Consider the following 22,992-nt stretch of genomic DNA (forward strand, 5'->3'; position numbering starts at 1 on the left):
GAAATTTTTTCAACAAATCAAAGCACGTGTTTTGAAAACAACTACCTATTAAAATTTTTTTAAAAGAATTACCACAAAGTTGTAAAAAGTTTAAATAGAACTACCACTCTAACAATTTTGGTTAGAATTTTCGGCATTTGAGTCTCACTTTTTACTTTTATAAAGGGTAATTTAGTCAATTTAGACGGTAATTTTAGGAGTAAAGGTAAAAAGTGAAACTTACATACCGAATATTCTAGTTGGAATTATTAGAGTTTTTACAATTTTGTGCTAGTTTTTTTAAAATAAATCTTTAATAGGCAGTTGTTTTCAAAATACGCGCTTTAATTAGAAGTTTTTTACAAAATTTCCAAAAAAAAAAAAAAAATAAAAACCTTGGAAAAAGGGTTGTCCCTTAAATTTCTACTTTTTTTCCCCGTCAAATCCCTATTAATCGACGATCCTTCAGTTTAACTCATGGAGAAGGAGGTTGAGGGAAGTTCAGCAGACGCCGTGGCAAAAGGGCATGATCAGACTCAGCAGACGCCAAAACCATGGCACTCGTACATTTCAGACGATTTGCCTCGCTCATTCACTGAATCAACAGATGCTGCTATTCGCTCAGCGCGCTCTCTTCATCACGATTCGTCTACTCGACTTCGTGGTTTGCAGGTCGGATTTATGTCTAGTCTATCATCTTATGCCTGAATATGGCGATTGACATTTTGCCCTAGTTTTGGAGTATTCTGATCCCATTAATTTAGAGAAAATGTTTTTGTCTAGTTAGTGATGTGTTTTGGGATTGGGATTGCAGGATATTATTCCCGAAATTAGGCTCCGAATTTTCAACTGTGAAGATGTTCTATTCAAAAAGTTTAAAGGTAACTAACATAATCTCTGTCCTAAATACATTTGAGCTTTTTTGACCTTATTATGTATGCCATTTCCTATTATTGTCTAGTCTTAGGCTTTGTTTGGTTCATTGTTAGTAAAGGAAAAGAAGAGAAAGGAAAGGAGGGGAAAAGAAAGGAAGATAAGGGGAAAGAAAGAGATTTTATTTCCAATGTTTGGTTAATGAAATGTAATGAAGGGAAGAGAAAGGAAATATGCTTTTATTTTCTCTTTCCAGTCGAATTCCTCCAATTTTAGGAGGAAAGAATAGCTGAAAATTTATAAAGAGGCTTTCCATTCATCCAACCAAAGATGGAAACATATTAAAACCTTTTCCTTTCGTTTCTTTTCCACTCAAATCCCTTTGACCAAAAAGAGCCTTAGTAAAATGTTTGAGGGTTGTTCTTGCTATTAGATAGGGGCATAAAGAAATTTAACTGGTACCGGTTAAAGGAACCTGTTTAGGGCCTTATAGACTATAGTCTCTTATCCATGTGTTGAATACGTGCACTAGTAACCACATAAAGTGAATTGTAAAAGTTTTTTTTAATTAATATTGTGTACCTTTTCGAAGTGTTTAAGACCTGTTTGAACCCGAAAAAATGGTGACCCGAACCCGATATGACCCGATTTGAAACCAACCCTAGACCCGAGTTAACCCAAGTATTTGAGACCCAAACCCGAACATGAACCGATCTAGAGATGACCGGACCTGAATATAACCCATAAATTATTGACCTGAATCGACCTGAACCGAGATTGACCCTAACCCGTCAAAACCCAAATTAAACCCGACTTGCCACTAACTTGACCCTAATTTAATCGGACCTGTTATTAAATTGACCCGAACTTAACCCAACCCGAATTTTACTCGATCTGTTACTAACCCGACCTGAAATCAACTCGGCATGTTGTTGACCCAACCCAAATTGTTCCTGACTTATTTCGAACCCAATCTAACCTGTAATTGACTTAACCTGATTTCAAATAAATCACCTTAAATTCAATTTAGACAACCTTATTAATATTGATCAAAGTATAGTTATACAGTTACGTGTCACTTATTATGTATATATTATCTAAACTTATTTGAACTAATTAGCTCGAATTCAAACTTATCTGAAATTATTTCTATTACAATAAAGAAGAAATTGATAATGTGAACATCATAACCCGATATGAGCCGACCTAAAATCAACCCGAAACTCAGATTAACCCAATATTTGAGACCCGAACATGACCCGACTTCGAAATGACCCCACGTGATTGTAACCCGTAAATTATTGACTTGAACGAACTTGACTTGAACCCTAGAATGACCCGAGTTGGAAATGACCTGATATAACCCGTAAATTGTGGACTTGAACCGAACTCGAGAATGACCCAAACTCATTCTAACCTTTGGAAACCCGAATTGCACTCGACCTATTATTCACCATTCATCCGACCTAAATGTAATTCGACCTGTTATGACCCGACCTAAACTCGACCCAGACCCGATAAGATGTATGACCCGATGTGACCCGACTCAAGCAAAACCCAACCCGTATAGGTTACGACATTAACCCGGGTTCACCCGGCCCACACTTATCCGACCCAAACTCGACCCGTTTACCCGAATTGATAGCTCTAGTTGTGGATTGGGTATTTAATGGAGTCCCAAGGCAAGTGCCATGTGGGGGTGTGGGGTGAGCTCTTGAGGGAGTCATGAGGCTAGAGGTCGCTGTTGACGTGACATAAAGTGTATTGCACATAGGGATGTCAACGAGGCGGGGCGGGGCGGGTTTTGGCATTCCCATCCCCATCCCCGCCTCCCATTTTCATCCCCATCCCCACCCCCACCCCCATCCCCACGGCGTGTTTGGAATTTGTCCCCATCCCCGCCCGGCGGGTCTAACTTCAAAACCACCCCCGCCCCATCCCCATGTGGATATCCATCCCCGTCTCAGCCCCACATAATCCCCGCCCCATCCCCACCAAATCCCCACTTGAAATCCACCACAAATAATATATTTAAATCTATTCCAAAAAAAAAAAAAAAAAATTCTGTACTACACTCAGCCCTACAGCTCAAATAAAAAGAAAGTAGTACATACTTAACATATTGAAGAAAAAAATCAGTAATCCCAAATTATCCAAAGTCCAAATATTAAAAATACTACAAGTCTACAAATATTTAAATATATTATAAGTAATCCATTAGGCCTTAAATTATTCGGTGCAAACTCCACTTGTTTCGGAATCGATATCCCATGTTTCAAATTCTTCCTCTAATTCTCCCACTAATTTAGCATATTCATCATCCTCGAATTCTCCACAATCTGCAAATACAATGTGACTTAATTAATAATAATATAATAATAATAATAATATTAGTTAAATAAAATGTTATTTTAGCTATCGACCTTTAAGAGTAGCCCATATCTAATTTTGAGTATACATCAAAGCTTCGACTGCTTTCGGTAAAAGCCGACTACGATAAGGATTAAGAACCCGACCACTTGTGCTAAATACGGACTCCGATGCAACAGTAGAAACAGGAATGCTCAATATCTCGTGCTATTTGCTGAAGAATGGGATATGTGCCTCCATTTGTTTTCCACCGATTAAGAATATCAAAATCTTGGACTAGAGGAACATTAGCAGCATCTAAATACTTATCCAATTCAGAAATTTCATGACTTGGGTCCTTATCTTGTTGCAAAAATTCTGCAAATTTTTGCATAAAGGCCTCTTCATTGGCTTTGCTGCTACTACCCTAATCAAAAGGTTCTTGGCTACTACTACCTTGAGTTTTACCAATCTTAGACCCATATTTTTCGACCAATCTTCGTAGAAGATCACTAATTCTACCGACCTCAATTTCAAAGTCATGCTCATAAATTTTTTTTGCAAAATAAAACCGAATAAGAGCCATTTTGTATCTAGGATCTAATATTGTTGCCACTCCCATTAAACCATTTACATTAGCCTAATATTTGTTATATTTTTGTAACATAATGTCAGCCATTTTCCTTACATAATCATGAGGAGATAAAAGCCAACCAGAATAACAATTCTCAAAGCACAAATTTTAGGAAAATAAAGATTGGCCGTAGGGTAATTTGTTCCTGAAAAGTTAAGGGTAGTTTTGCTAAACACTTATGTTCACATATTTTCTCAACTTTTTCCCAATCTTCCGGGGGGGGTAGATGGATTCTTATATAAATTATTTCGAGCACTTAAAACAACAAACACCTCTATAACAAATAGCAATAGAAAGCATTTCATAAGTAGAATTCCATTGAGTTTTGCAATCAAGAGCTAACTTTCTAGTACACTCGGGAGCTATTTGCTTAGCCACTTGTTCAAACTTTTGTACTCTCTTATCAGAAGCAGTCCAAAACACAACACTATCCCTAATTCTTTGAACACCATTTGATACCACAGCACTTAAACCATCTTGAACAATCAAATTTAATATGTGAGCACAACAACACATATGAAAAAAATCACCTCGTAATAAAAGTGAGCTATATGGAAACACTCCTTTCAAAATTTCCATCATTGCATCATTAGTCAAACAATTATCCACAGTTATAGTAGACAACCTAAGATCAAATTCCATGATTGAATGCTTTCTTTCAATGTATCAGCAAGAACCTCGGCAGTATGAGGGGCAGGGACATATAAAAACCTATCAAAACCAATGAAATTGACATATAAAAATCTATCATCATCACTTATAATTACTATGATATTTTCTAGGTATCTACAATATAAAGGTATGTTTTCATTTAAATCTCACACAAAAAACTATAACAATACAAAGGCAACCAAAAAATTAAACAAGTTTTAAGTAACTAGAAAACGATACCTTATGATCCGACTTTGCAACTTCCATGTATTATCAATAAAATGTGAGGTGACCGCCATATAACCTTTTCTCCAGTTGTCAGCGGTCCACATGTCAGTAGTTAAGGCAATCTTACCCTTTGCTTTCCTCAACAAGGTTGCAACATTCTCCTTCTCAAGCTCATATCTTTTCATAATATCTTTTCTAGTTGTGTTGCGAGATGGCACTTTAAATCTAGGTTGGAGTGTCTTGCTATATTTTCTAAAACCTATACGCTCAACCATGCTAATTGGATACTCATGCAAAATAATCATCTCCGCCAAGTCTCTTCTTCCATCTTCCTGGTGGAATTCATAAGGAGCCAATGTCATCGTGTCATTCTTATCATTAAGTTTTTTTTTGTACCGAACAATCTTGTTTCTCTTTAGACATATTTTTAAATGATCTTTCAAATGAGTAGTTCCTGCTTTTGACCCACCAGCAAGTAGCTTGAAGCAATGGTTGCGTTAAGCTTTTACCGCATCACCAACCCTCTTTCTCTTAAAGTCAGACCCATGCCTACTAGTTATTGGTAGGACAGAAGGATCAGAATTAGTCTCCACATGACTTTCATCATCATCCAATGTAATTGGAGTATTACTAGCTGAAGTGGGAACACTAGAATTATTGTCATTCTTTGATGCCATTCTCCCCTAAAAAAATTGTAGTAATGTATTGGTCAATTCATGAACAAACTACTACTTTCAACAAGTCATCACATAATCCTTTAGTGTACTACACATTACTTTAGTATTACTATTTGAAGTGATAACCTATCATATTTTTTTTGAAGGACGTTTCCAAAGGAACAACTACACATTACTTAACAAAACATCTCTACTAGCAAGGTTACAAATAAAATCAGGAAAGTAGTTGGTCCAAACTTTTCTATCTAATTCCCCAATAGGCCATACACTCCTCAAGTAATGAAATATAATGAATACAACCCTTGATTCCTTGAACCTCTCCCAATTTCCCATACACCTCAAGTTAATAGTAGACAGAATAGAACGAATACAAATACAAATTATTCAGTTGGGGTTTTTTCTTCACAAAATAAAATACAAATAGACATGAAATATAATTTTCTAAATGTTGCAGTTTATCTCGACTTCTAGAGCAGATCATTCATATCAATATCAATTATATCATGCAGCTCAAATAAACAAGTAATTAAACATCATAGCAAATTATTCAGTTGATTAGTCAAATTATTTTTCATCAAAAAAACAAGTAATTAAACTCATACAAAATCAAACTTGTAGTTTTAAGCATCCAAAATCTAAATGGCTTCTTAATTTCTTAGTTGATAAGTCAACTTATTTTTCATCAAAATAATTAGGGGAAAAAAAACAGAGACAGAGTTAGAGAGACTAGACTGAGAGAGTACCGAATAGGAAGAAGTGCACATCAGATTTTGGTCGGAGAGTTGACCGGCGTACAACTCAGCGAGAGATTCAGAGGTGGTGATTGATTAGATCTTGAGAGGAAGTAAGGTGAGAGGAGAGAGTAGTGTTGGCTAGGGCCTAGGGTTGAGAATGACCGAATAAGGGTGGTTTTTTTTTTTTTTTTTTTTTTTTTTTTTTTTTTTTTCTCTCTCCTCGGGAGGTCTAGAAACTTCATTAGTTAAGTCAGTAACTTTTTTTTTTTGTTGTATATATATACAAAGTATGTTATTATGTACATATAGGTCGGGTATAATGCGGGTATGGGTCGGGTCAAGCGGGGCGGGTATTACTTAAAATCCACCCCCACCCGATCACCCATGGCGGGTATGGGATTTTAGACCCATCCCCGCCCCGCGGCCGGGGATGGGGCGGGTCTCCTACTAGACCCTAATTGCACATTAGGCTGGTAAATAATGTTAGGCAAGTAATTACTTCAGTTGCAAAGCCATGTGATTAGTGATCAGTCATTGCTGCAATATGGATGCAGATATGAGTCATATGATATCCATGCAATAGTTAAGGTTTCCCCTTTCCTTTCCCAGATTGTATGTTCCCATATGCTTCCTTGCTTTTCTCATGACTTCTCCAATATGAAGTAAATTTTTTCATGAATTTGAGTGCGATTTTAGAATGAGGCTTTAGACTTGCTAAGGAGGAGTGGTTCAAATTTCTTGTATGGTTGTAGTATTTTGTATATGTGGTATGTCTTGTTCATGGTACATTTTCCCTGATGATGGTGTTTTCTGTGACCCTTCACCTCTATATTTTATGCCATTATTCCTTTGATCTCATGTGTACTTTTAAGATTGCTTACCTTTAAAGAAAGTGGCCTATGACCTAGTTAGTCTCCATTACTTTGTATTATGTCAATTGCTTGATGCTCTGGTTTAACCCTTACGTACTTCATTTGCTAATTTTGTCAAATAGATGGGTTGGCCATTGGGTTACAAAACCCAACTATGACTGTAGGCCTTGGTTTGGCTGCCAGTTTTCTCTTTATCAGGGGTATGATTCTTCACCTCTCCTTTTATTTGTCTTTCATGATTGAGAAGTTAGAAATTTTTTATAGGTTGTAGGAAAGGACCCTTGAAAATCTTGTTGCAAGTTTTTTTTATATATATTCGTTTTTTTTTTTATTTGATACGTTTTGACTTTGTGCACTATTCACATAGCTTACTTTGACTTTGTTTTGTGATTTAGTGTTGGATAAAAATATAGTCATGTGGGGTCTTGTTAGCTCCGTCTGAACGTTTAGTTTTCAAATATCAAATTTTTTTGTTTTTTACCAATATGGAATTAAAGATATTTACATTTGAAATTATGCGTTGGCAAACATGCCTAAATGAAATGTGTCAAAGTATATAATTGTCCCTTATATAATCATGTGGAATTATTTTTATTATTGATCATTATTTAAGAGGAAGCCCTAGTTATCTTTGGGATAAACAAAAAGTGTTTATTACATGGCATTTTGGTAAATAAATCAGCAACTTTATCCTGTCATCATCACTGTAGGGCCCGTTTTTGTTGAAAAAGTTATCAGTTTATTTACGAAAATGCCATGTGATAAACAATAATGGTGTATCTCGAAGATGAACTTGTATTTAGTCATTATTTAATGTTAGGAAATTTTGCATTTAACTACCTTTTTAATCTTGATTTTTGCAAATAACCACCTTATTAAAAAAATGTTGTAAAAGACCACCATTTTTTAAAAATATGTTGCAACTTACCACCTACTGTCGGAAAGTGGATATTTGACCATTCTTCCGCGTTGACCAGTCATGTGGCACGTGAGTGAATCTCCTCACTGTGATGGGTGGTACAACTTGTATGTGTATACCATGAGAGAATGGACAAAGATGAGTCAACGCCGTCATGTACAATAATCCTTGGTTAATTACTTAATTAATTAGGGATTAACAATTTCCAATTCTTTATTCCCCTACACAACTCAAAGTACAATATACAATTATTTTTAAAAAAACACTGACCTTGGAATGTGAACAATCTCCTATTTGGTCCCCCCTTCAAATTGAGCCTTACGCTTGCCTCTTGTACCTTTAACCATTGATGACAATACAATTGTCGAGAGAACAGTGATGTAATTTGGCGAAAATTGGAGACCCAGTGAAAATGGAAGATGAAAAATCAATTTCTTTTACCTTATTTGGATTATGCAGCAATTATTTCAACCAAATGCAATAAATCACCTGTCAAGTCTACTCTGCCATTGTCGAGAAGATTAAATGCGAGGAAGAAAGAGGAACCAGGAGAGGAGAAGAGGGAAATTGAAAGGGAAAAGGAAAGAAAAAAAGGAGGGGGGGGGGTATTAGGGCTCATTAAATGTCACGTGGACTGAGTCAACGCCAGAGTAGTTGGTCAAGTATCTACTTTCTGGCAATAGGTGGTAAATTGCAACATATTTTTAAAAATGGTGGTCTTTTACAACATTTTTTTTAATAAGGTGGTTATTTGCAAAAAAAAAAAAAAAAAAAGAAAGAAAAAAAAAAGAGGACTAAAAAGGTGGTTAAATGTAAAATTTCCTTAATTTTGTATTAAGTATAATTTTTGATTGGTTGCAATGGCCTATACTTTAGTAGCTTATATAATCATGTTTGATACTTGTGTGAGGGAGAAAGTCATTTAAGCTCTTGTTTTTCTTTGAATTCACCTATAATTTAAATTTACAGGCCTTTGTCAACATTTGTTTGAGTATTGTGATTGATAGAGGAAATAAGAGAGGAAGAATTAAATGGTGAGAAGAGTGAAGAAATAAGAAGAAGCTAACTAGCATATGATGATGAACATGTCCTATTAGTAGCATGTGTATGCTTGTCAATGTTGATCCCAACACATGTCAGCAATTTTTATATTTCCTCGACTTTGAATGGGTTAAGGACATGAATTGCAAGACTTCTATATGTATCCCTTTTAAAAAATACAATTATCCCACTCTTATTTAAGTTCTCTTTGGATGTCATGGCAATGCACTAGAATGCAGAGGCCAAATGACTACTAACTAGAGTACTTGTAAGGGAATGCGTGGATTACTGATAATATGTTTAGGGGGTAAAAAAGTCAAATCAAGAAAATGAATTTGAATGAAGATAATGCTATAAAAGGATGAGTTGGTGTTAAAGAAAAGATAAATAGTGGCGTTTTTTCTTTTATTCGTAATTGGCAGGATCATAAACTTTGAAGAATAGGCTGAGAATTCTATATTTACCATAAGTTATGTTTTTGCTTTGATTGTGACTTTGTGAGTAGAAATTCACAGGATATTTGCTGGCTTCTTAGGGATACAAGGAGCTGGTTTAGTATCTTTTTAATTGTAACTTTAATAAAATTTTGTAAATTGTTTGGGCACTTTAAGGTCATTTATAGCTTATATTGAGTTCTTATTAGTCATTTGTTCTTTCGTAATTTTATCTTGGATTTTGAATGGGAGGATTTATTTACTTACAAATATGTTGTGTACAACTAGTTTGGTGTTGCATCTAGTTGTTAGTTCTAAACTTAAAAAGGCACACTATGAAACATGAATATGTAACTTGGTATCCTTTTTTTGGTCTTCATTTTTTTTATAGGTATTCTGAAATGTTTTTTTTTTTTATTTTTTATTTTGTCAATTTGGTTATAAGATGAATTAACTTTTGCTATTCCTGACCTTTTGTTTTTCATGATTCTTTGGTGCTTTCAGGTCCCAGAAGGTTCTTGCTTCGCCATACTGTGGGTCGATTTCAAAGTGAAGAGGTAATCATTTTAGTTAACTTAATGGATTTCCAAATTTAGATGTCCGATTACATGCAAAAGATGATGTAGTTGACAATCCCACCATTTATTAGTGAATTCACAAAGACTTTTAATAGTTCTTGGCCTTAATTGAAAAAGTGTTGGAAATGGCTTCCTTGCCATATACTTCGTATATGACTTAATAAATGTAGCCCATTGGAGGCTTATTTTCTCTCCATCATGAACCCTAACCATCTTCCTCATGTTGTCTTTTTGCTTTAGTAATAGATATTATCTTTTTTCTTTGTCGTGAGAAAATTTCTCATCTTGCTCACAAGAAGGATATGATTTAAATCAATGTAATGTGCGACACATAAAGTCTAATAAAGATAAGTTCTTTTGAACTTTTAATAACTTTCTTACAATTTATGGAATCAAAGAATGATACATACATAAAAGGTTTATCTAGGAATAAAAAATTAAGGAGAAGATTTCTATTTTATACTGGTTTTAACATAGTTTGATATCCGTAACGTGACCACTTGAACAACATTTGCCTCTCCTACTTCCTCGACCACATCTTCTATTTCATATGAAGCAATAATGTTGCATTTTTCACAATTATTGAAACATTTGTGGATTTCCCAACCATAGACCCCTTGGAGAGTACAAGAAAGATTACAATATCCTTTTAGGAAATCGCATTATGCCACCCATCACATAAAATAAAATTAAACTTTTTTTTATTTTTTAATTTATTTAATTGCTTCTCCATTTGCTAGTTAGTGTCATCTACTTCTTTCTTAAAGAAAGGAACTCTGATCTCATGCATACTTTGGTGGTTCTAATTCATGACCATATTGTCCAATTGATTCAATGATTGATCTTAAACTTTTAAAAGTAGCCATATAAAATCACCTAGCAAATTTCTCCAAGCTTTTTCCTTAATTATTTGTCCCAAACTCCAAAGATGCCTTTCCTTTCCTTTTTAACTTGCAATACATCTTGATTAGTGGAAGTGACAACAATGTCCATGGGGCCTTTGTGTCTTGATTTTTTAGGAAGGTAACTTTTTTAATAACTTGCTATGACCCTATGTGCCCAATATCTCACAATCCACCTCAATATCTTAGGAGTAAGGACACCGTTAAAGTGGATTTAGTCTCGGTGATGCTTCATGAGAGGCAAAATGATGGAGAGAAACATGAAGCATTAAATTTGCTTTTCTTTTTGGTATGTTGTCTATTGTAAAATGTTGACTAGTCTTTAATGTAATTATTAAAACTCTGAACTCTCCCCGTCTCCAACGTGATGTTGCCATCACTTTTAATTTGGTCTTTTGTTTTTTTCTTGCCAAAGATAATATTCATTAGAATTAAAATATACACTTAACAACTTTGCCCTTAACTAAACTAGAACCTATTAAATGCGCACCCTTTTTAATTTATTTTATTTTTTGGCAACTAATTATATTATTTTATGAATAGGAAAATTTTCAGGCACTTTATATCATATTGTTTAGACACTCTTTTGCTGATATTCTACATATCGGCCAAAGTTTTGGAATAGATTGTCAAATTCTTTAATTCCTTCTCGGACGCAACACCCATAACCGAGTTTGAGCAACATACAAAGGAAGTACAATTCTATGAGACCGTCAATGTGAATGGCTAAACATTTTCTTATTTTCAAATGGTGATTGAGGCAATTGTGTGTTTTTATGGAAGTTGGTATTATGAAAAGCATACATGTAGAATCTACCTTGATTTTCTTTTATTCAAATGAGCTAGGGGGATCCCACCAACATGGTGAAAGGTTAGGTGTCTTTCAGAAATGGCCTTTGATTTACTCTCCTTTTCGCAAATGTTGCGACATGTAGAATTTCCTTCTTTATAATACCCAACTTTAACTATTAATGTCTTTAATAATCTATAATAAAAAATTACACTAATTGATATTTTGAAAGTATATAGCAAAATGAATCTTACAAGATCCATGACCTACGTGATTATGTTTTTCTTTGCAAATAAAGCATAATTGATGGTAAAAAAAAAAAGATGAATTTTGAATAGTGTAAAAGTTTAAATTTATTTATTGGAGGAAGCATTTGGGTTGGGATGTGTATGTGTGGACCTCCTCTGCGACATCAGTATTTTAAATCCATAATTTTATGATCTAAATACTTAAGGAAAAATTAACAAGAATGGTCCCAACTATCACCGGTCTTCTTTAAAAGGGCCAACCTATTAATTATCTTTGGACAGACCCAACTACTCCTATGTTTTCTCAAAAGAGTGTGACTTGTTACCTGATCAACTGGGTAAAATTTTTAATTAAAAAAATATTCTCAATTTTTGCCCTATTATGCCATAACCACCACAACTCCGTCCTCCTAGTCTCCACAACATAACCACCGGTCTACCACTTGACTTTCCACCACCACCACCATTTTCTTCTAACTCCCATTCTTTCTCTCTCTGCACTACTTCCCATCCACAACACTCAAGCCACCTGGCAACTAACGTTTTCTCTGTTGTGCAACCCTGGCCAATTGATGGCTACTCATTTTCTGTATATTGATTATTGTGTTGGCAGCTTTATGGTGGCCTCACTAGCATGTGCAGGTGGGTTGTTGTAGGGGTAAGTTGGTGCCTTGGTTGCTTCGAAATGATTATTGATGGTGGTGTATTATTGCGATGTTGCTGATGGATAGTTTCTTGGTGACGACTTTGTGGTGGTTGAGTGGGTGGGTTTTAAACTTGCTATGGAGATGGATGGTTTCATTGGTGGTCATTTTTGCGGGAAGATGTTGGTATATTTCTTGTGTGGGTGGTTGGTAGTTACGTGGGGTGGTTGTGGCAATATTTAATCCATCATAATGCAGATTTTGCTCATGTACCGTATAAATTGGTAGATAATTAATAACTACATAAATTCGTATTACATAATTTAACTTTTAGTATAATCCTTAATAATCTTGAAGATGACCCACACAATTGTTGCTTGCCACTACGCATATTGGATTGATTTATGCAACAAATTTGAGGTTTAAAAAAGTTACAACAATTTTAAGAGAAGAAGAAGAAATTTCAATGTTAGAGGGAGGTTTTATTGAAATCAGAAAGAAAGGGGATAATTTTGGTTGTTGTAAATTCAAGGTCACATGATATACACGCGTCATATTTTAGCTACAATAGCAGGTGGGTACATGCGTGTGAACTACCCAAAATAGTTGGGTGGTTGGCCCCTTTTAAAGAAGACTAATAATAGTTCAGACCTTTCTTGTTAATTTTTCCAATTCTTAGGGCCTGTTTTGTTGAGCTTAATTTCAGTTCAGCTTAGCTTAGCTCAGCTCCGATCAGTTCAGTTCCTAATTTCCTTCTCTCATAAACAATTCATTTCAGCTCTATTTAGTTCACTTCAGTTGTTTTCAGAAATCGGAACAGGCCCCAAATCTTATATATTGTCATCCAAAATGGGTCCCGAAATAGCACATGATAGTTTTCTCAGAAGCCATAAATGCGTGGTTTGAGAATTGATTAAGGTCATCTTAATTCTTGGCCTATTTATTAAGATCTTATAATTAGAAAACTGATAATGTGCCAGGGTTTTAGTTTTGTAGTGGAGTACTGATTTGTTTGTATAAACATGCAGGCACGGTTTATAAAAGCTGAGAAAAATGTAAAGATGCTGAATTTGTCTGTTGATTTAATGAAGAAGGAGAGCAGGAAATTGCTTGAAAGGGCAACACTTGCTGAAAAGGAGATGACAACCGGACAGACTGATCTAATGTAACTGTTAAATATACAGAGTAGTAGTTTTGTATCCCCTATGCAGCCCTTATATATCAATTTCTCATATAGAACGTCCTTGTAGGAATGCTGGAAAACAACTTCGATACCTAGCCAAATCTGTGGATCATGTTGAGACTCAAGCAGCAGGTGCATATTTTTTGTATTTTGTGGTGCGAATTTATGAGTGGGCTGTTTATGCAAACTATGTTGACACAAATTTGGCTGTATAAGTTTTGGCTAGTATCTTTAACATTATATTTAGTTGTGCTTAAATTTTACCGTGTTAGTATCATTACATTATCTGGAACTTCCGTCCACTAGCTATTTGATTTAGACGTATTAGTATCTTGACTACTTTTCAAGTTGGTATATATATACATATAGCCTTGGCTTCGGCCTCTTGGTATGTGGTAAGGAGTTGAACTTGTAATGTGGAGGTCATGCTTGGAGGTGGGATGACCTTAATATTCCCCCCCCCCCCCCCAAAGGTGTGCTAGGCTTGTTGAGCCTTGAACCACCCACTCGGCCACTCCTCTCCCTTTTACTTTTAACAAAATCTGCATGTGCATAAAATATTAAGGTATTTTGTTTAGTGTAATGGTTGATGAATTAATATTTTAATTACTACTTTTTCAGATGTAGTGAAGCTACTACGAGAGATTCCAGGGAGGGAGGCATTGCAACTTCGAGCAGAGGCAAGTCCCTAAATATATTTGATGTTGAACATAAATGCCACTTTTAAAGTTTGGTGTTTTGTTACTGTACTTCATATTCTTGAAATCAACCTCATTCTGCGTAGTCTAAATTTTAGAATATTGCTTTCTATCACTATTAGGATATCTTATACACGTTCTTTAACAGTATTAGATGAAGTGAATCAACATGGTCTATCCAAGATTAGATACCATGGTGTTGTTTGCAGACGATATTTTTTTTTACTAGAGTAGTGGATAATTCTAAGCTAGAGCGCAGAAGGCAAAAGTTAGAATATTAAGGTTTAGCCTAAGTTGGATGATTTGGACCAAAAAGGAGCACGTGGAGTGCCAATTTTAGTACATGGAAGGAGTCAAATGAGGATGTGGGAACATTGAATGTAGTAACATTGGATATGTGGATGTATGGGTGGTAAGGATTTTTACTAAGTATTGTAAGTACATTGGGTGTATATTTCAAAAGAAATGGAGATATAGATTGTTATATGGATTAGTTGTAGAGAAAAAGTTATAGGTAACGTTATTGTTGGAAAAATACATGTGATTCCCAGAATAATAATAATAGACAAATCAAGAACTTCCCTGGAACAAACTCGCCATATTCGAAATCAAAGACCTGTCCTCTTTCGGTTTTGCCGTGGTGGTACCCACTGACTTAGAAGCTGGTTGTGCCGTGGTTTGGTACCCACTGACTTAGAAGCAAAATACGCTATCACCGGTACAAATATTCTAGTGACGCACGACCCCCAAGTTTTATACAACGAACTTCGTAACTCGTGTACCCGAACTCGAAGGTTAGAATTGCTCGAGAACTATTTGATATCAAAAAAGGTAGGTTTGTGTTTATGTGTTTAGATTTCGTACCAAGCGTCTCCCCAATTATAATGAGAAGATTAGTATTTGTATGGACCGAAAACCAAAGGTCAAAACTCATAAACAGCTACCCGTAACCCTATTGGGCCTCACGCAATATACGTGCGTCTAACGGGCGAATTGCATTACACCCAACAATCAAGTATTAATCCATCCGCCTGGTGAAGCACAAGTGAGGATCGTAATTGGTAACCAATCCATCATCCGATTGCATTACCATTTCTAACACTTATATGGGTCATATAGGAGGGCATTTAGGAAGGATTATTTTAAAATGATGACTGTAACAAAGATTTGTTTGTTGAGGTGAATGCGTTGAATGTTTTGCAAGATAAAATTAAGAATGTCATACATTTTTGTTAAAAATATTACTACTTAGAATGTTGCTGTTAAATTTAAAAATGCTTAATTGTGATTTTTTCTTTTTTTTTAACGTTTATATTCAAATACATATTACACTAAAATTTCTTTCTTTTTTGCTCTTCTTCTCTCATATCAAATTCGTTCCTCATGTAATTTGATTTTGTTTTTGTTAAAAATTCTTTATATTAATCCCTTTATTTATTTATTTTATTTTTTTTTTATTTTTTTTTTTTTTGCATCACTTTCCTTTTATGAATGTTTTTTTTTTTTTTTTTTTTTTTTTTTTTTGCATCATTTCTATGTATAGTAACTTTATACTATATTTTATTATTTATCTATCTTACTTTAAACCCCACTCAAATAATTTATCATTTTTCTCTCTCATGATCCCCACTACTCTCTCTCACACATTTTACTTTTATGGTCCCAACATTACTTTTACCATAATAGATTATTCATCCACTCACATTATTATATTATACCAAATTCATCCTCCTAAAACTCCGTGCAAACACAAGTGGTGCAAATAAAAAAAAATGGAGGGAGTACTTGATTTCTTTTATTTGGTGTAAATTTCCGAGATTAAAATATTAAAATAATTAGCTACTTTCTTTATATTATTTTGGTTTTTTTGTTGACATGTTTCTTTCATTACGTTTGCGCATGAGTAACTCCTAATAATTCTCCCACTTCCAAAAATCCGATTCACTTTCATTAGACTCTTGTTTTTAGAAAACTTTGAAATGGATAGAGTAAAACAAATGAAGTCAACGATAGGTAAATGTAACAAAATAGGTGGATAGAATCAAAGAAAGAGTTAAAGTGTGAAGGTTGTTTGGGGTAAAGATAGGTAAGGGAGTAAAATAGATTTACTATTAATAAAGTAAAAGTAGGTCAATTTGTAAATATCCATAAAGGAAAGTGAGTCGAACCATTAGGAATAAGCAAGTACATTTAATTTATCATCAAGTAAAAATATTATAAGTTGTTATTTTGAAATTTACAACGAGACAAATCTAAAGAGGATCTTACATGATTTTAATTTTTTCTTAATTATTATAAATCACAAAAGTTGGTTAAAGTATATAAATAATGTCAAAAGTCAAAATGCATTATTAAAAAAAATAGAGTAAATTACAGAGTATAAAGAATAAAAAGGAAGTTTTTTCATTTGCACTATAATTTTGGGGCAAATTACATGAAATTGATGAGTTGTTTCTTAATAAAGTCAAACTTCACACATTTGTTTGCACTAGTTTGACCTTTAATATGATATAAATGATTAAAAATTATTAAAATTACAAAAGAAAAAAAAATTGATATTATGAAACTTTGTATTAATACTAATCTAACAACTTTTAATGTGATAACATTTGTTTTTGATGGATTTGTGCAAAAGAATAGTTAAAGCTAGCATATGAATAGTGCAAAAGTCAAAATGTGTCAATTATTCTTGAATGGAGGTAGTATTTGATTCATTTTTAATTGATGATGTATTTTATTCAAGTATGACATTTAGGCTGCAAATGAGTCGAATCAAGCCGTATTAAACTTGATAAGTATTATGAAAAATTGTCAGAAACTACCCCTTTAATAAGTCATTTTGTTAGCAAATACTCGCTTAGAAATTTTATAAAAAAAACTACCCCTAAATTTCTAAAGTTAGAGTGACATTACCCATTTTGGTTTTCCTGCAACAAAATCCAAAGAGTGGGGTCCATTTTGGTTTTATTAAACTTTTATTTCAAAAGTTTAGAAGGGAAAAATAAAAGTGGGCTCCAATTGCCTGATTTAGTTACCGAAAAAAATAGATAGTGCCACTGAAACAATTTAGGAGTAGCTTTTTTATAAAACTTTTAAGCACGTAGTTGTTGAGAAAATGGCCTATTTAGGCGTGTAACAATTTTTCCTAAATATTATTAGTGTTTGAGATACCTTATGTTTGAGCGACGTTTAAATTTCTTGTTTAAGCTTGTCATTTGTGTTTCAAGTGAGCTCCATGTCACGTGCTGACTACTTTGTTTTAGTTACGCTCCCTACGACACCTACTTTCGTCGTAAGACGAGTCAAGCTTTCTCATTTGACACTACTCCTTGTGTGGTTGTGCCTAATGCAGCACATCCTTTCATGTACTTGCTAGCATGCCCCCTTAGTGCTAAGCAAAGACTCTTGGTTGAACTAAGCACTCACTTAGTGCCTTAGTCCGGATTTACGACTAAGAGTTGTAGACTATTGAGCACACGAACTAACACTCTTTTTAGCATGCCCCAACACTTTCTTAGCATCCTCGTATCTTAGTTTTCCTCACACTCTCTAAGTGTTGAAAGGAAGAGATTGAGTTGCAAGAGAACTCAAGTGCTTAAGAATGCTTTTGTATTGAACTCTCAACTTGGTTTGTACAAATGAGCCTCATAGCCTATTTATAGTGTTTCGTCCTACTTACAAGGTCTATCTAGAAAATTCCTAACCTCCTCAATTGGGGGGGGGGGGGGGGGAGGGGGGTTCTTGACTCACCTCCTTAGGAACTACATACATGGAGGTTTCCACATACAGCTAAGCCTTAAAGAGAACCGTAGAACATTACACACTTATGTACATATGTAGAAGACTTCTAACATGTATAAGATACTCTTTGAATAGTCTAGAGACACCTTCTCTAGAATACTCCTTCAAAAGAACCTCTTAGCATTGCCCGGAACCTTGTAGAAGCTCCTCGCGTTTTTCGGACTACCTGCTGCCAAAACCTGTATTTCGGGATCTCATCACGGAAAATCCGACACCACCATGGTTTTCCTTGGCCCAAAATACGATAAACCCCTAAATTTTGTCCCATCTGGATTTCCTTTGGGCCCTAAATGGCCCACTATTGTGTTACTTTAAATTTTGTGTTCATTAGTATTTCAAGGCATGAACTAACTAAAGCTCTATAGGTGTGGTGCTAGACACCATGGGCAAGCCCTCTAGCCACGATTATGCCTTGTTGCCTTGTGACCTAAATGACACCCATCTTTGGTGTGGGAGATGATCCGTGACATCCAACATTGCGATTCTTAAATTGATCTTTATAAAATAATTGCGATTGTTTGCGAATGTATCAAGCGCATTGCATCTCCATTGGTTATTTTTGTTAAATGTTATTCAATTGATTCCGATGTAGAGTCACAAATCCGATTCAAATTATTAATTATAAAGCACGGGTATGCCTCCTCCATGCAGATTTCGTACGGGGGACGAAAATGGTTACGGGTACGCTTAGGATACGTCCCCATGGTGTACCCTTGGAAAATGGTACGGGAGCCTTTTTGGTACGACTTTCAGGTGACTTGGGGACATTTTGGGGACGACTAAGGTACTTTTTGGACGTCCCCTAATATAATCTGAAGCTTAACCCTAAACAAAAACCCTTCTTTACTTACCTTTGCGATTTGGAAAACCCTAAATCCTAAATTACAAAGACGAAAGAGTAGGCGGGAACCTACTGCTGTAGCCCAACCACCATTCCGGGCCGTGGAGTTATCTACTTCTTTCTCTTGCTTTCTGTTTCTTTTAATATGTTTTGTTTGATTTGTTTTTTTTTTTTTTTAGGTATCACCATAGTTTTCTATTTTTGGTTTTCTAAAATGATGTGATATAAAACAAAAATTGGTGAAGCTTATTAAAATCATGATAATTTTAAAAACCGAGAACAAAAAAGTGGAGAAAACATAAAACGACCTAAACAGAGATGTGGTTTTTTTTTGTTTTTTTTGTTTTCCTTGATTTCAATTCCTAATGTGAGTAGGTTGCTTTGTTCTTTTTATTCTTTGTTTTCTAGATGTAATTTTAGTCTTTAATGTTGTTATGTTTTGATTATTTTTTTAAATAAACTTATTATGATTTTTATTTTCCCATGCTGTACCCGTTTTTTGGAAATTTTTATTTTGCCGTGTCCCATCCCCCGTACCAACTTTTGAACTTGTATCCATTTTTGTGCAACATAGGGACTTCAAAATCATGATAATTATTATTTTTCTTGCTGTAAGTAAGATAAATCATATTTTGTTGTTTACAATTTCTTCTTTCATCTCGGTGGCGTATGGACTAAGGAACGTGGGAGATATTTGCAAACAAGCATTTTTTAGCTGATTATATGAAGTAAAATATATGTATTTGAATAAGGAAGAAGAGAGTGGGGAAGGAGATGGGAGATGAAATCAATCAATAAAAGCTTTATTCCATAAGTGAGATTGACCGGTCAGTTACATGAATCAACCGTAATTATCCCGTAGTCATCTACAAAAATCTTCCCTTACAATCAAATACCTTATTCTCATGCAAATTCATATGTTTCATATTCTTCCTAACTTCTTCCAATCAAGTGATTTTTGGTCTCCTTTTACCTCGTTTAACCTCTCGATGATTCTAATCTTTCACTCTTACCGGTGCACCCTATGGTCTTCGTGTTATATGCCCAACTAATACAAGTGATTTTCCTCTAGTTTGTTTGCATTGCTTGTAACACCCACTTTCTTAGAGTGTTCCTGCACATCTATTTTTACATGCGTTTTTCTATAACCTCTATTTTTTCTAATGTGCTTTTTTTAGAATAAAAGGGACTAGTTTGCAAATATTAAAAATCTTAAGCTAGTAGCTTTACCATTGTTGCACATCTTGTTGATTAGATTTGGCAAGCAAATTAGCTTTGTGGAGCTAATTAGCTTGGTAAATATTTATTAGATAAAAATTATTATTAATTTAAAAATAAATTAATTTACAACTAGCTTAACCATTGGAGGAACAAATAGCTAGAATTATTGTAGCTTAAGAAGATGATGTGGCATGCCAAGCTATTAAAAGAATTAGCCAACCATTATAGTTGCTCTTAGAAGCCCTACATTCTTTACCATAGAGCAACACTGATCTTATGGCAGTCCTATAGATGAGAGATTAAATAAAAAGGATAAAATTGTTAAGTGTTGGTTCTATGGATTGTTAGGGAGATGGAAACTTTGATAAAAAGTGTTAGGTGTGGGTTCTATGGATTGAAACTTCAAAATGTCAATTGGTATTGCCACTAATTAAATACTTTATACTCGTATGAAGTATAAAAATACTGTACTTGTATGAAGTTGTTGAATGTAAAATATAACATATTTGGAAGAACGTAGGATTGAGATTAGGGTAAGGGAGAGCCGTTGTCTGGTTATGTTGATTTGGGCATGTGAGGTGACCTGAAGATGCACCATTTAGGAAAGCATAGTTGGAGTAGTGGGGATTTTTAAAGAATCCAAGGGACACAAGGAGGGAATGGAGGAGGATTTATGTCAATGACGACCGAAGATAAAATTGTGTGGTTCATGTAGCCAACCACATCTATTAAAATCAGGCTTTGACGTTATTGTTATTTTAATGTAGCTGTAATACAATTCCTTTTCTTCTACATTGTACATGAGATTATTGCTACGAATTTGAGATGGAATATGGTATGTTTTGCAGCTCCTTTGTTTAGAAACTGTACTATTCATATTTACATTTCTTCCCGCTAAACAGGTTGCTTCAGTGGCTTCACTTCTTAAGCAGCAAAGAGCTAGTATGGAAAAGAGGATGATCAAAATAACTGAAATGGGAGTTGCAGTCTGACAAGCTGTGAGCTGATCACTAATTAGTTGTGATAGTGGCACTACGCAAATTGGTGGAAGATGTTTCAGGTTGTTTTTAACTTGTGCACGTCTACCATTAGACCATAAATGTCAAGAAAGGATTGATAGTTGACTTTTTTGCCATTGAACTGGTGTGTACTACTTATTTACTACATAGCAAGACTTAGCATTGATTTACAATATGAAATATTTGGTATTTGTTTGGTCCGTGCTCCAAACTTCATCACTAGGAGCCTAGGAGGGATTTAGAAAGGAAAATTGCCGAATCGAAAAGTGGATTGCTAAACACCGCCAACAAAAATGATCACCACCGCCAACATTTGGTGTGAATGGACAACCGTACCCTTACTACTTCACTATCCCTTCATTCTCCCGTCGACCCACAACCCCATTTGACCGACGACCCACCACACCCCCCTCTATGACAACCACCACCTTCCCTGGGCTCGGTAACCGATATTGGGCTCGGTTACCATAGAATCGGTTTTGGGCTCCGGTTACCACGCACGGCAACTGATTTTGGGCTCCGGTTACCGTGCACCTTAACCGATTCTATGGTAACCGAGCCCAATATCGGTTACCATGCACGGTAACACGGTTTTGGGCTCCGGTTACCACGCACGGTAATCGGTTTTGGGCTTCGGTTACCACACACGGTAATTGATTTTGGGCTTTGGTTACCGCGGTTGCCTGAAATAAAAATAAAAGTAAAAAAAAGTAGGGAAGGTGGTGGGTCGTCGGTCTGGGTGGCAGCGGCGGTGATCGTTGCCGGCCAGTGTGGTGGTGGTGGTGTTAATCGTCAATTAGGGTGGTGGTGTCAAGGTGTTAGTGATTGGTGTCAAGAGGAAAGATAGTAGTGAAATACTAAGGACATGGTTGTCTATTCACACTAAATATTGACGGTTTTGATCATTTTAGATGGCGGTATTTAACACCTCCCATTGAAAAATGAAATAAAAATATTATTATCATTATTTTTCCTATATTACTATTAAACTATTTTTTATAAGTATTAAACTTTGGTATCTTGAAATTTAAAAGTTTTAACTTTTATTTGTTTCTTAATTTTCATTTCGGGACGGTGCCCAGTTGTTTTTGTTATTGATTTTGGAGTCATGTATTAATGCTCTCTTTTCGATTTCCGTAAAATAATAATAATAAAAAAAAATGCTAGTTTATCTTTTTTTTAAAAAAATTTATTATGTAGAGAAATTTTATAATTTTTTAAATACGGAGTACATCACAAACATCGCTTATCATGAAGGTTCAGGTTGGAAGTGATGCATTGAATGTGGTGTTGGATGTCAAAGAAGGCTATTGTAAAGAACATCATGAACACAGTAATTTGTGAGAAACAGCTTTCAGAAAAGATAATTAATAATTGATTTTTATCCCCTATTTTAATGTCAATTTATATCAAAATATTCAGTTGTATAGAATTTCTTTATCAAAAATTATTTTCTTTATAAAATAATTCAATATTTCATTTTCAAATTCCATAAATTCAAAATTTAAAACTTAAAAGATTCTTTTGGCATCGCCGTGGTTTTCTATTTTAGGTTTTTTTTTTTTCAAACTCATATAATATTTGTCATATAATGAAATAAAAATTAGACAAACTTATTAAAATCATGATAATTTTGAAAACTAACAACATAAAAGTAAAAACACCTTTTTCTTATT

General features: G+C 34.7%; 1 protein-coding gene across 1 annotated transcript; it reads left to right on the plus strand.

Moving 5' to 3' along the window:
- The first annotated feature begins 404 nt into the window (after nucleotides 1-404).
- LOC145575829 (RGS1-HXK1-interacting protein 1-like) lies at nucleotides 405-22,292 on the plus strand. Its single transcript, XM_081633625.1, has 8 exons — nucleotides 405-651; nucleotides 794-860; nucleotides 7,120-7,197; nucleotides 9,896-9,948; nucleotides 13,582-13,718; nucleotides 13,804-13,868; nucleotides 14,358-14,416; nucleotides 21,200-22,292. Exons 1-8 carry the CDS (start codon nucleotides 457-459, stop codon nucleotides 21,287-21,289), a joined length of 744 nt encoding a protein of 247 aa, XP_081489751.1. The 5' UTR covers nucleotides 405-456; the 3' UTR covers nucleotides 21,290-22,292.
- The last annotated feature ends 700 nt before the right edge of the window (nucleotides 22,293-22,992 follow it).

This window comes from Chenopodium album, chromosome 13 (genome assembly GCF_948465745.1).
Source record: "Chenopodium album chromosome 13, dcCheAlbu1.1, whole genome shotgun sequence".
Classification (NCBI taxonomy): domain Eukaryota; kingdom Viridiplantae; phylum Streptophyta; class Magnoliopsida; order Caryophyllales; family Amaranthaceae; genus Chenopodium; species Chenopodium album.

Bases quoted from the DNA above. Each gene is read 5' to 3' on its own strand.
- LOC145575829 (XM_081633625.1), top strand. From the start codon at position 457: ATGGAGAAGGAGGTTGAGGGAAGTTCAGCAGACGCCGTGGCAAAAGGG. The intron at 9,949-13,581 runs GTAATCATTTTA...ATAAACATGCAG, and splicing joins GTCGATTTCAAAGTGAAGAG to GCACGGTTTATAAAAGCTGA. The intron at 14,417-21,199 runs GCAAGTCCCTAA...CCCGCTAAACAG, and splicing joins CATTGCAACTTCGAGCAGAG to GTTGCTTCAGTGGCTTCACT.